At 33.4% G+C, this 15,591-nt stretch overlaps 1 protein-coding gene across 9 annotated transcripts in view; it reads right to left on the bottom strand.

Annotated features, from left to right (window-relative positions):
* The window catches only part of RPS6KA6 (ribosomal protein S6 kinase A6), a 130,234-nt gene that overhangs the window by 92,712 nt on the left and 21,931 nt on the right, over positions 1 to 15,591 (bottom strand). For 7 of the 9 annotated variants that reach the window (XR_004260815.1, XM_032251394.1, XM_032251395.1 and 4 more), the window contains 2 exons: positions 12,627 to 12,686; positions 4,510 to 4,626 (listed from right to left, as the gene is read on the bottom strand). Coding sequence is in view for 6 of the 9 variants with exons in the window: in XM_032251394.1 (XP_032107285.1) it covers positions 4,510 to 4,626; positions 12,627 to 12,686 (177 nt within the window). In the remaining 3 variants the exon portion in view is untranslated. Of the gene's footprint in view, positions 1 to 4,509; positions 4,627 to 8,903; positions 9,052 to 12,626; positions 12,687 to 15,591 lie in introns of those variants that run through there. The other 2 variants (XM_032251397.1, XM_032251399.1) reach the window with 1 other exon arrangement.

Here is a 15,591-nt window from a genome sequence, read left to right on the forward strand (position 1 = left end):
GCATACTTATGTAACCATAGTTTATCGTTCTTTCAAGGAAAAGTGGTGATCCACGAAAACAGTGTGGTTCAGCTCACAACTCAAAACATTTGCACAAGTCCTCTGCCTTGAGACAACCATTCTATTTTGTTATGCAGTTAAAGGGCTTGATGTGTACTTCCCATTTTATCACAGATTATTGAAAAGAAGGGTATTCAAGGGTTGAGATTTAATAAACGTAATAATTGTTAATGTCTCATCAAGGACATTCTTACACTGTATATGTAAGACAATGAAGAATACAATGATTACTAGTACCATTTGAAGTCACTGCCTTGATGGGCCAATATGCCAGCAGTTGTACAAATGATACCTTAGGATGACTGTGAAAAAGCTTTGACTTGAGAACTCCCTGAAAAGGTCTTAGGATTGTTCAGGGGTATGCAGACCACAATTTCAGAACCACTCTTATAAAACACAACCCTCAGTAGAATTGTAAAGAATGGAGTATGAAGAGTGAGAAGAGGCAATCAAGGAAGAAAGAAAGAGATACTGTAGGCTTTCTGAACACACTGCTGCATAAAGGGGCCATTTTTTTTCCCTAGCTCTTCTACATTTACTAGTATCCCAAAATGGCATCTAATAGAATCCATCATTTGCAGTCTAGAGAAGTAACTGTTTGTTTATCATCTGATCTATTTTTTCCAGGTCTTATGAGTGACTTTCCCAGCATAAGAAAATATCACATCTCACTGCCCAATTCCCAAAATCAACTATAAAAGTAGTTCTCTTTCCACCCCATTCTTATCTATTACCTAAAATTTTTCAACCTTCCCAAGGTTATATTTATTGATTTGTACTATCATAATGTCCCTTTTTTTGTCATCTGAAACTCTCCCTTCTCCTTCCACCTCACTTTCTTCAGGTTCTGCACCATTCCAAAAGCTTGACAGTAATAATAATGTAACTGGAAATAAGGTGATAACGTACTTTTCAGTAATCTATTTCTTTTTCCTAAGATAAATCATCCTTGAAAAATTTTCCTATCCTGATATAATAAAGTTGTGCTATATCACTTTATCTTCCCATATATGTACTCATTAGTTGTTTAATCAACAAATTAACATTCATTAAGCACATATTCTGTATCAGAAATTGTGCTGCACACTGAGGGATACAGAAATAAACTGTGAACATGAGGATAGAGAACTTTGTCAGAAACATCATATCCTTTAAAGAAACAGATACAAGTAGGCTATGAGCTAAATTATGTGCCCTCAAAGTTAATACATTAAAGTCCTACCTCCAAGTACCTCAGAACATGAGTGTATTTGGGGATAGGGTGCTTAAAGAAATAATTAAAGTTAAAAAGTAGTTGCATGGCTTCAAACTACTGTACCTAAAACCATACCTATATTGATAAAAGAGGCTTCTTTTCAGTCACTCTAATCCAATCATGGGAAATTGTCCAGAAGAATGGATGAATTATTCCAATCTACTTTTAGGACTTTTATATTTTTCTATAAGAATATTCGTAACTGTGGTGAGCTGGAAACTCACACATTTTTAAATGCCGATTAAAGAGAAAGAATCAACTTCAGAAAATTTTAAGATGTCAGCATACGTTTTATAAAACTATCACTCGAGATTTGATCATTTATTTAAGAGTATAAGCATTCAATATTTTCAAAAATTCATTTTTACGTTCTATAGTTAAAGTCTTTACTATCACAAAAGCAAAAGTATTATTTTTTTATAATCAACAAATGTTAAAATGTATGTTTTGTATAAATATTAATTGGCTCATGATATATAGGGATGACCAATCAGACAATTTCAAAGGTATTTTCATGTGTTTGTGTTTTAAAATAATTAATGTAAGTTTAGTTTACCTTTCAACCCATACATTAATGATCATTAATAGCATTATACTTGGTGTGCTTAGGACAGAATTTTATATGTACCTTTCATGATAATAATGCATGCTTTATTAAACTACAATTTTAAGTTGACTTTAGCAGGGTTGCCCACTATTAAATAGGCAATAAAAACATTTAATATTATAAGGCTTTACATTGGCTAAAATCCCATTTACTGCATTTTAACAACGGAACTTTTGAAGAAAAACTTAAGTAAGACTCTGCAGCTCAAAGTCTCTTGGAATTGCTCCTACACTTATCTGAATCACAGCCTTGGCCAAATTCCTGAATAGGTTCAGCATATAACAAGTCACACCTACACATTGCCTACGCAAATGATGTAATCCTGACAAGCAAGTATGTTCACATCCTAGGGAAAAAAAGCCACCTCCTTAATATTTCTTTGGTTGATAAACTACATAAAAATCACTATTTTGGATTTTAATATTAGGAATTAAAAGAAGGCTTCAATGATATTCTTCTTAAAACAAAATCCCAGCACAGACAAAGTTGAGTTTTCCCTGAATTTAAGGACTACATTGACAACTTGTCAGCATGTTGGTATATTTAACATGAAGATGTTACTGAATATATTTCATTATGCTATAAAGTATTTTCTTAACAACAACCCATGAGATAAATTTATCTGGTCTGTTTGTTAATTATAATACACTCAAATATATCAGATTCTTTATAATGGCTACTGGAAAACTTAAGTCTTAATTTTTGACCCATTAGAAAAGGACTTACAGACCCTTATGTCATGCTTTTGTGAACAGCAGAGTGTACTCCTGGATTCATCTAATCTTTCCTGCTCTGCGTTTTCTGTTTACATCATCTTCACTAGTTATTTTTAATTTTATTTAGTATTCATCTGTGAAAGCCTTAAATCCTTTTTGGAACAAAGCTGGAGATAAAAGTATATATGAGTAAATACATACATCAAAAGACAAAGCAAGTAATTTTAATATCTTGAAATGTTTGCCTGGTGAGATTTTATTTAAGTCAAATATTTAAGCATTTATACATTTGGAATATAAAATAACTGTATCTCTGTTCATCTAAAATTAACATCATAAAAATAGCTATAGAGTGCAAAACAGTTAAAACAATATTGTGCTTTTAGAAACATTGAAATAAAGTTCTACATAATGTACATGCCTACTCTACAGATCAGTTCTATAAACACTCCCCACCACCATCACCACCACCACCACCAATCTATTAACAGTTCCTTCCAGTTTTTCTCTCCTCAGAACCCTGTTCAACTCCTATCTCTTTGTATTATACAGCTCCTGTACCAATTCACTGCCAAGCTGTAATTTATTTCAGTTTGCCATTTTTGTGTCCTGATAATATTTATTTATATTTCATGTTATATTCTATAATGCATAAATATCAGGCTACTTTAAGACAACATCTATTTTATAGTTACTAATACTGCTTATACAACTGTAGTACACACATTGAGTGTTCAATAAATGTTTTTCCTTGGGAAGCTAAAGTGGGAAGATCACTTACATCTAGGAATTCGAGACCAGCCTGAGCAACACAGCAAAACCTTGTGTCCAAATTTTTTTTTAATTAGCTGGGTGTGGTGGTGCATGCCTGTAGTATTAGTTCCTTGAGAAGCTGAGGATGGAGGATCACTTGAGCCCAGGAATTCAAGGCTACAGTGAACTATGATCATGCTACTGCACTACATCCTGTGTGACAGAGCAAGACCCCATCTCTAAAGCCCAATAAAATAATAAAATAAAAATGTCTTTCTTTAAAATGTTCAGAGCATTATAAATAATCTATGCTCAATTGTCTATTTTCTCCTTTAAAACTAAATCTCAACCACTTGAAATCAGTATTTTGTCTTTATTTTTCTTCCCTTAAATTGTGGTTGGTGCTGTTTTTCTAAAGGCTGTTACTATGTGTATGCAATAACTTTCATATATTAGATATTAGGTGTATAAATGTCAGGAACCAGGTCTACACACTTCTTTTCTAAAACCATGTTCTTAAGTGCTTAAGAAACAATTCTAGTAATGACTATAAGAGTTAATCCTACTGAATTTTGCTTTCTGCCTTGGAATGTAAGCTCCTTGAAGACTTAAATTTCACACAAACCATATATTACCCAGTAACTATCTTTGTTCTACTTTATTTTAACAGGTGATAGACGACTTCATGAATTCATACATGCATGAAGACATAAATTCTGATTTCTGTGACATAGCTAAGAAATGTAGATTAAATCACCAGGAGAGAATAAGCTGTATTCATGCCAGCATGTAAACAAGGAGACAGAAATACCATTTTTTACAAAAATCAAGCTACTTTGATTTAGGCAGCTAATAAAGGGTATGCTATATTTTTCCCTAGAGAAATCAGTAAGCCCAGGGGATTGGTAATCTTGATTGTTACAGAGAATTATAAAGAAATAGTTAAAAAAAAAAACACAAAAAAAAGTACAACAGAAATAAAAAAATAAAGAATTATCTTGGTGTGCATCATTTTAGAAGTTTATAAATGACACAATCATCAGATTTCTATGCATGTTTTCACTTATTTTGCTAAATGATTAGAAGACAAACAAATGAGGGAAAAAAGTATTTATTACCTTTCCAAATGACCCCTGACCAAGAACCTTGAGCAACTCAAACTGTGCAGGATCTGCTTTCTCATATCCTTCCTTAACATGATGAGTAATAGGGATTTCTTTAACAACTCCTTCATCCTGAAAGAAGAAATCCAAACAATACTTGAATCCACTTTCAACATCTTATGATTAGTTCCATTCAAAATCATAAGTCATCATAGAAATAATATACCCAACTCTCTCAATCTAATAGAGAGCTTTATGGGCTACCAGTATCCTTATTTCCCTGTTTTCTAACACATACAGCACATACAGATGCACCACCACCTTCCCTACTATATAATTTCATGTAAATGAATGTAAAATGAAATCTATGCTTCAGCCTTCCCTTCCAACTTGGAAGCAATAAAATAAAATTGTTAACAACAGTCTCAAGACCCTTCACTGGAGTGTAACTAATGAGGTTGAAGCAGGAAAAGTCAAAATAAAACCTTGTAAATTGTGGGGTATGACTAAATAACATGACTTCAAGAGCTCTTTTAAACAGTATTTCACTATAGGATTTTAAATGTTTAAATGGTCAACTAACCACAGTAATGAAAAAGAAACTGGCATAGACCAACAAAATCTGCAGAGCCCAAACAAATATTTCCAGGATATGGCCCTGTACTAAAATTTTATATATAAATTATATGCCAGATTTCATGCCACCTGGGTGAAGCAGAAAAGAAGACAGCCAATGAGTGGTTCTTCTCCTTGATGCAGGACTCCACTCAGCTGTGATAACTACATTCAAGTGAGCTGTAATTCTAGTCTCTAGAGAAGTACAGTAGCTAGGACGGAAAAAAAAAAAAAGTCAGACATATTACATATCACAAAATAACAGAGTTGGAAGGGATATCTTATCCAAACCTCTGACTATATAAAGAAGAAAATTAAGACTCACGGAATTTAAGTTTACATGACTACTTAATCATAATGCTTGGTACCACTCCATTATACCATACTAACTTTGGTCTGGATGGTAAGACTGTTCTCAATTATTCACCCTTCAATTAAATGATTAGTCAATGGTGACTGTGGCCAAAGTGAATAAGCATATGGTCCCAAATGAATTAGACTTCATGGCAGCTAAAATAACTTCCAAGCCATAAAGGTAGTCAGACATTCACTATCTCAACAAGGGTACCTAGGCAGAGATTTACCTGTGTTAGGAACCACCAGTAAATCAACCAGAAATGAAGAATAACGGATTCTGAAAATATGTCAGATATTTCTTATACATCAAAATAGTATTTCACTAGACCCTTTTAAATAGTGTTGGTAATTTATGTTTGTTTTGAAAATAAAAAAATTAAATTAAAATCAAACCTGCTATAAAAGTGAATTTCTCTATTTGAAAGGGGCCCTTTTAAAAAAAAAACTCAACAACCTTTTGAAACGCAAATATATATGCTTTGTAGCTAACATTTGGGGACTATATTAAAGTATAATATATGTGTATATACATTTGCAGTATATATTTATATCAATGTATATTCTTATTATAGAAAACTGAGTTTTCACCACACATTAAGAATGCAATATGGTTTTCAAAACATAGAAGATTTTTGGAAGTTTTCTCTAGTGCAAAGAACAATAGAGGAAGAGTCAATAGACAAGATGTTTTGTGCCTAGCTATGGTGTGCATAAGCTAAGATACCTTGGCTAAATCATAAACCACTCTCTTTCAGTTTTCTCACATGACAAAGGGGTTTTGTTAGATGGGTCACTAAGGTCCCCTCAATGTTTGTGATTCTATATTGAACACAATATAATATTTCCATGTTCAAGAAGGCACTTCAGTTCCCTGCTTATGTTTAGATTATGACTATAAGCATGGATCATAATGGCATCAGTTTTTTTTTTTAGAAGTGTTAAGAGTTAGGAAACAATTGTACACTAGTTAGTTCACCAAACCTAAGCAAGTTTTCCAAATGAAAATGTTTGTCCAATGCCCTTTTACCATTTATTAATAATCCACACACACCCATCCTCTAAAAATGCAATGTCTTTCCATTTTCAGCAGCAGTACCTTAAAAAGCTCCCAATACAAAAATGCAACTAGATGAGAAAGATCACTTTTCCAGGAGACAATCAACATAAAATGTTACACTGTGTCCTAACAACTTATTATCTTTCTTTCCCACTGGACTGTGGGCTTCTTAATTGCAGGTATTATACCACATTCATCTCTTTATTCCTAATGCTTAGCACAATACTTTTTTGATTTCATGGGGGCAGAAAGACAAAGAAGTCTGCTCAATTTTATAAAAGAAACAGGAAAAAAATATATATTTTTTAAAAGGAAGGTAGTGCTTACCACCAAAAAATAGAGCAACTGTGAGATGATGGATGTTAACTTGCTTAACTGTAACAATCATTTTGCAATGTATATGAAATCATCACATTATACACCTTAAATATATACAATAGAAAAGAAAGATTTTAAAGGTAAAATTAAACAGTAAGAAATCTCAAAATTATTCTTAAATACCATCTACAAAACAAAAATATATATATACCCACAATTTCTTTTTAAAAAATATATAAAGAAAATAAGGAAACGAGATTCATTCTGGCTAATGAAATTGTGTCAGCTTTGACTATAACTAAATCTGTAATAACAATATTTCTAAATAAAATAAGCATATCTTCCCATACACTGTGAAGAATATAAAATTTTCCATATTATCCATGGTCAGTATTTTTATTACACTGTGCTGAGTATGTGTTATATTCAACACAAATAAAGGACACAATAACCCCAGAATATTAACTTACTGCTTGGCCATTTGCCTTTATAAATAAAGCCATGTATTCCTAGGCAAACAACTACTACATATTACCAAATTATGACTGTGTGCCTTTAAGTAGACAGTTCGTAATTACCTGGTTGCCCATAAGAATCAGCTGTAGAAGAAATATTCATTTACTACACTTATTTGGGTCCCACCCTCAGAGATTGTGGTTCAGTAGAACTACAGGAGGATGTTAGCATGCTTTTTAAGCCTCACCAGTTGATTCTGACACATGGCCAGGATTGAAAAACACTAGGTATGTCTAAGATTTATAGTTATATAAACAAATATAATATACACACAAATGCATAGACGTATGTACTGACATGCATGTACATACATATATACACATGTGTGTGCATGTGTTTATATATAGCTACTTACCACAAAGGTGTTTTATCATTTCTATGCCACTAGCTCTTTTTTACTCTTAAAGTATCTGACACCCTCCTGTGTCACCAATTCCAATACTTATTCTGTGTTATTCCATCTGCTCCCCACCCCATTCTTGTCTATTGCCTAAAATTTCTCAGCCGTCCCAAGGCTATGCTTATTGATTTTTACTATTATAATGTCCCTTCTTGTCATCTGAAACCCTCTTTCTTCCAACCACCTCACTTTCTTCAGCTTCTGCACCATTCCAAAAGCTTGATAGTACTAACAATCTAGCTTGAAATAAGGTTGTAATATACTTATATGTGATCTATTTCTTTTTTCCTTAGAGTAAATCATCCTTGAAAAATCTCCCTATCCTGGTATGACAAAGTTGTGCTATATCACCTTATCTTCCCATATATACACTCTTATTAATTATTCATTCAGAAAATTAACATTCATTAAGCACATATCCTATTGTCAGACACTATGCTGCACAGTGGGGATACAGAAATAAACTGTGAATTTGAGGATAGAGAACTTTGTCAGAAGCAACACATCCTTTAAAGAAACAAAAAGATACAAATGTGCTGTGGGCCAAATTATGTCCCCTCAAAGTTAATATGCTAAAATCCTAACTTTCAGAACATCAGAACATGACTGTATTTATGGATAGGGCCCTTAAATAATTAATTAAGGTAAAATGAGGTCATATGGGTGGATCCTAATCCATTATGACTGACATCTTTTTAAGAGGGGGAAATCAGAATACCTACTCCCACAGAGGAATGACCACGTAAAGGCACAGGGAGAAGACTCATGTATAAGCTAAGGAGAGAGGCTTCAGAAAAACCAATGCTGCCAACACCTTGATCTCAATCTTACAGAATGTAGAATCATAGGGAAATCTCATTTCTGCTGTTTAAGCCATCCATCTGTGGTTATTTGGTTAGGGTATCCCTAGCAAAGCTATACATGGTACATAATCTTAGTTGATCTTTGAAAAGAAAGTTCCTACTGTGAAATGAAGGTTTAATAACCTCCAAATATGGACCCCTAGTCTTTCTACATAAAATAACAAATCTGAATCTGAGGCCAGGATCACTATGAGTTAGGTTTTATTATTTGTTTGCAACCATAATCACTGATATACAGAAAAAGTATGAAGGCTCAACCACAACCAAAATAGTATGCTCTGACCTCTATAATCTGTGATCATCTTTTTAATCCAGAGGGTCAACAGTGCTGTAACACTGGGAAAACACACTGCTAAAGTACAAAATGAACTGTCAAAGCTACTATTGCTCCATTCATTTGAAAACTGATTTGCTTAGGAAGATGAAATCACCTGTTAATTGAAAAGAGAAAAAGCTGATGACAACCTAATAGCAATATACTATAACTCAATTACAACAGTTTTCATATGACTGTGGAACTAACCTCCAGAAAACAAATCAAAACAAAATAAGAAGGATTTTTAAAGTCCAAACTTTTTAGTTTTTATTTAACAATAAAACATCCATCTATTCAAACTTATCTGCTTTATTTACAGGTATACAGGCCAGTTTGGTGAAAAGATCACTCTAAAAATTCAAGAGGCATTTAGTTTTGGATCTGTTGAAACGTATATGCAAAGACCTGGAAGAGCAGCTTGATATACCCTTCTCATTCAGTGAATAATCTGGGGTCACTGAAAACCATGTCAAACATTAGCATACTCTGAAAGAAAGCTAAGGGTAAATTACACCAATATAAATGTCAAAATGCCATAAGGGTGAACTAAGCATAACAAAATGATGTACACAATGGAAGGTATCTGAAGAATACGTAGGTACATAAAAGTTTGCATTGATGACTGAAAACCAAAGAATGGTGGCAAACTAGTGCCCACTTGGTTTGGTTTATTCTACTTACGAGGGTCAGCTCCTTAGTTCCCTCATCTACAAATTGGCAATAATAGCTACTCTATTTATTTCAGATATCAGTTACAAGAATCAACTGAGAACTTTGAAAAACACAAAACATCCATAAAAATTGAAGTTACTAAACTTATTTGTACAGATGCTCCTGGACTTACGACAGTGTTATGTCCCAATAAACCTATTATAAGTTGAAAATGCACTTTCAACTTACAGTGAGTTTATCCAAACATAACGCTATAATAAGTTGAGGATCATACTGAATATCACTTTTGCACCACTATAAAGTTGAAACTCATAAGTGGAACCATCCTGAGTCAAAGACCCTCTGTACTACTTATCTTTCCATACCTGATGGTGTGGCATAACTCCACTTAATAGTGGATGATCAACATTTTTTAGTTGAACAATAATTATTCATCTGAGAGTTTTGCTTATTTGTAGGACAAGGGTTCCAATTTTTTAAGTGATTGATTGAATAGAAATTAGAAGTAAACATCAGCATTGCGAGAGAAAAATACTGAAGCATAGTAAGGCTAAATGTGCATTAGAATGGGAAGACACATAGAGGAAGAAAAAAATCCACCATCCAGCAAGAAGGCATTCTCAGCTTGAAATAGTGCCTAACTGTGGTTCCACATGAGTCTAAGTAAAACACACTTGTAAAAAAGTATTTTTGAAAGAATTCTTATCAGATATATGTGAAGAATCTTTATAAAATAAGAAATTCAGGGCTGAAAATATCAGAATATCAGTTTTGTTTTTCAAAATATACATTTTCCGTTAACTATGACATTTATATCTCTGCATAATAAAAATATACATCACTTTAGAGACTAAACATGTTGCTGAGCTTACACTAATATAATCAACAACGAATCTAATTGCTAACCAAAACCTCTTTGAAATTTTTAAGATATTGATAGCATTAAAAGTATGTATTTTATTTCAGGAAAAACAGATATTGGGTACAGTTTTAAAAATAAATACAAATGGATCATAAACTACCAAATATAAGACAGTTATGCTTATTTTGACAACAAATAAAAAATTAACTCACATCAACCAACTACTAAAGGAGACAAATCATAACATACTTTTTCTAACCTTAACATTGTTGAAAGAAGTAGGAGACTAGGTGGTGAAATATGATATCAGATATAGTTTATCAGTGGCCCATTACCTAATACTTACCATCATAGAGCAGTTTCTACAATCCTACACTATTTTTAAATAGTTAAAAGAAAAAGCCAAACACATAAAAACACACATCAATCATGAAGAAAAAAATCCTAGCTACATATTTAAAATTTTTAAGGGATAAATATATATGGTGTTTTTAATCACTCATATAGTTTTATTGATACAAATTGAGTGCTTTAACCATCACACACCCAAAGTACATGGTTTCAAGTTCAGATAACTCAGGCCACAAACTAAATCAAATCCTTGGAAGTGATTCTAGGTCTTTTACTCTCCAAAATTTCAGACTCTACCTTGTAGCCACTGAAGTTGATTGCATAAGACAGATCATATAAACAACTAGCACTGTATATTTTATTGCCTTTCCACTAAAAACTGAACTTCCTGACTTACCTTTTATTAAAATTATGAAGGTAAATATTTGCCAATCACCCTGTGTATGTGCCCTTCAGTTTATGCACCACACACACTGTTTCCCTGTGGTGTGAGGCATGATGTCTTCGTGAATTTATTAATGCTAAAGTATAACAAGCAGCCTTCTCCACTGCCTTTAATAGTTCGTTATATCCCTTATCTTTTAAATACCAGCAACATTAATATTACTATTTGTATTAGTCCATATGATCTGTAGGTAAATCTCTAGATAATGGTCTTGATAGTTTACATTTAATTATACTCAAAATTAAAATACATTATTAATATTAAGTAAACTGCAAAAGCTACGAAGACAACATTGTATCTCTCAACTTGTCAATCAAAATTAAAAGTGTTGTAACATGGTTACTATCTGCAGAAATAGTTACATAGAGCATTTCAAAGGAGAGTTTTGGACAAACCCAATTTAAATCCCACTGGTGGTTTCTGCCTGAGCTAATTCCATGTATGAACAAATTTTGGTGGAGAGGGCATCAATGTGGATTTTACCCGCAACCAAATAGAAAAAGGATAATGTCCTCCTTATCTCTTATTTATTTGGGTCTACACAATATATATGACCAAAAAGGAAGCACACTGCCCTATGTCTTGATTCTGCTACTAGTTTTATCACCTAGTATAAATCACAAACTCTCCAGGTTTCAGTAATCCACACAATGAAGTATTATGTAATATCTCTGAGGTTCTTTCTAGCTTAAAAAAATCTATAACTCTATGAAACTATCTATAGAAATAACAACCATAAAATAACAACATACATTGAGATGTTGATTTAGTCAGACTCTTCCTAAAAAGCTTAAGAATACTCCCTGTAAAACTAAATCTTGCAAAATAAGATCCTAGTATATAGGCATTGCATAGAATGGTCTAATGGCTAAGCAATCTTTAAAACTAGTTAGAAACTTCTGAAATAATTTACACATAATCCCTTCTAAAAGCCAGGAAATTGATTTTAAATGATTTCAAGTTATGCTTATATAGTTCAATATTTCCAAGTCAGATATCCTTTCTACCCTGAGGTTGAAGATAATTTTCTCAAAGGATTCTATATTTAAGCATAATAATTCAGTTACTCATACACTGTCAAGTGAAAACTTTATCCATTACATTTAAAATGGGTCAATTGAATAGCAAGTAAATTATGTCTCAATAAAGCTGTTTATTTTTTTTAAAATGCATGCATAAGTATTTCTGTCAGGAAAACCTGTCCTGTATTTTAAACTGCAGTTGAGTTATTACTAATTCCATTTGCTTATGAACAACTTACCTGAATATATTTGTTTTGATAGGAGCTTTTCTCCTTTCCCTTTATTCTTTTTCCTTACATGCTAAAAATGTGGCTTAATAAATTAACATAAATACTTACATGACAAGAATCTGCTTCTCCCTCTTCCATTGGCTCATCAACCATTTTAAGACCATTTACCTGAAAAACATTGTTTAAAAATTGAGGTTCAAGAGTATTAAAAAAAGAGTGATAACTAAGCAAAATATAACTCTAGGTATTTCCTTCCACAATCTAACAAGATCCACACTTACTGAAAAACAAAAGGACAAAGGACACATAGAAGTACTTCGAAAAGGAACACTATTAACATGGTTCCCAGATTGTCCTTGAAAAACTTTGATTTTCAGAGCTTTATGCTTCATTATTTATTGTTTAGAGCTCTGCAATAACAGACAACTAAGTATATAACCTATGTATTTTTATTAAATTGCCCCCAACCAAGTATTTATAAAAGGAAAAAAATACCACAGAAATCTACCATGGGGGTATATTCAAAGCAAATTAGAATAAGAATAGTTTTATATAATTGCACTGTTGTGAATTTCTCTTTTAATCAGTTCAATTAAACTGCATGAGATACCATACAGAAGAAAGAATAAACTATAGGAGAAAGATGTAAGTGATCATGGAAATAAAATAATGAACATGCAGAGCTCAGTAGGTAATATTACTCGCTCTTTAACCACTAATTCAAGAAAAAGTAAAGTAGAGGGATTAGATCAACGGTCTGCAAACCATAACCCATGAACTAAATCTAACCTCCTGTCTATGTAAAAATTTTACTAGAACACAGTCACACTCATTTGTCTCTATCTTATCTATGGCTGATTTTGCACTACAACAGCCAAGTTGACCAGTTGTGACAGAGACCCTATGCCTGCAAAGGCTAAAATATTTCCTATGTGAACCCTTACAGTTTGCCAACCACTGATCTGAGATGTTTGAAAATCAGGCAACAGGAAAACAACCTAGATAAAAAGATTTTTACCACTGCCCATTTGTAAGTCAACAGAAAAAAAAAAAAAAAGTAAATTAGAGTTTCTTGTGACAGTCAAATGAAATATACTCATTAAGCCTATCACTCCTCGATTATAAACTAAAATCCCTAGGTAGGATAGAAAAAGAAACTACCCAAGGACTCTGAAAATGAAACAATAACAAGTGAAATAGGGAAAATCAAAATTTGAAAATTAACTCTGATGAATTCTCTAGGTTTATTTTCCACCTTTATCTCCTGAATTTGACCAGAGAAGAGACTGAATCATGAGATAACACAGTAGACATCAACAAAAATTCCAAGAAAAATCCCATTTTCTGTACAAAGGCCCAGGAAAAGGCGTACTTTTGAGCCTGTAAACATAAGAAGAATCCAAGATTTCCCATACACACTTTTTTGATGTTGAGTCCATCTGCAAGGCAAGCCCTGATCAAGAGAAAATCCATCTGTCTGGCCAGAGAAAGCAGGAAAAGAGGTCTCTATTATAATAAAAATGTGAGGGTAATCCCTCTTAATTTTTTTTCCCACTCTCTTCTTTACTTCACCCAAAGGCAGCTCCAATAGTGTAAAGTTATGCAAAAGCATAAAAGGCTAAGACTCTAAAAGAAGATCATATTTTTGTCTGGCAGAAGAGAATAAAGGGCCCATGGGAATTGAAGACTGCGGAAGAAATCAGAGAGGACAGAATGGAAAGAGCAGATCCCCTAATTCTGTATATGAACCAACACAAGTCTTGGCAACAACAGCAAACTGCATGTGTGCAGAAAGGACTAAAAAAACACAACAAAGTCTTTCAGTACAGAACTACAGTATCAATCATTGCTCAAATCTCATATTAACCACTGAATTAGCACATCCAATGAGTGGCACATGCAGAGTACTGACCCAAACTCTCTGAAAACTAAATTAACATTAGAACAATTATCCAGAGAGGGCAAGACAGAACTTCAGAGTCAACCAACTAGGTAGATTGCCTGCTGAAACAAACAAACAAATCAACAAGTAACAACTCCAGGATGGTGAACTGTCTGACAAGAATCTTAAAGCAGCTATTATAATTATGCTTTTTTTTTAATTGTACTTTAGGTTCTAGGGTACATGTGCAGATCATGCAGGGTTGTTGAATAGGTACACACATGGCAATGTGGTTTGCTGCCTCCATCCCCCCATCACCTACATCTGGCATTTCTCCCCATGTTATTCCTGCCCAACCTACCCACTGCCCACGCTGTCCCTCCCTTGGCTCCCCCCAAACTAACCCCAGTGTGTGATGCTCCCCTCCTTGTATCCATGTGTTCTCATTGTTCAACACCCACCTAAAAGTGAGAACATGCAGTGTTTGATTTTCTGTTCTTGTGTCAGTTTGCTGAGAATGATGGTTTATAGATTCATCCATGTCCCTAAAAAGGACACAAACTCATCATTTTTTATGGCTGCATAGTCTTCCGTGGTATATATGTGCCACATTTTCCTTGTCCAGTCTATCGTCAATGGGCATTTGGGTTGGTGCCAGGTCTTTGCTATTGTTAACAGTGCTGCTATGAACATGTGTGCGCATATGTCTTTATAATAGAATGATTTATAATCCTTTGGGTATATACCCAGTAATGGGATTGCTGGGTCAAATGGAATTTCTATTTCGAGGTCCTTGAGGAATTGCCATACTGTCTTCCACAATGGTTGAACTAGTTTACACTCCCACCAACAGTGTAAAAGTGTTCCTATCTCTCCACATCCTCTCCAGCATCTGTTGTCTCCAGATTTTTTAATGATCACCATTCTAACTGGCATGAGATGATTATGCTTTTGTGGATAAAAATAAACACACCTGAATGAAATAATAAAAAGTTCTCAACAGAGAAACAGAAACTATTAAAAAATGTAAGTAATTCCAGAACTAAAAATCATAATATATGAAAATTTTTAAAAATGGATAGGTTCACTAAAAGAATGGAGGTGGCTGACGAAATAGTAAACTTTAAGACAGATCAATAGACATCATCCAATATGAAAGAGAGAGTGAAAATCATGAAAAATAAACAGAGC

The sequence above is a fragment of the Sapajus apella genome, unplaced genomic scaffold, assembly GCF_009761245.1.
Source record: "Sapajus apella isolate SASKATOON/1434 unplaced genomic scaffold, GSC_monkey_1.0 scaffold75, whole genome shotgun sequence".
Classification (NCBI taxonomy): Eukaryota; Metazoa; Chordata; class Mammalia; order Primates; family Cebidae; genus Sapajus; species Sapajus apella.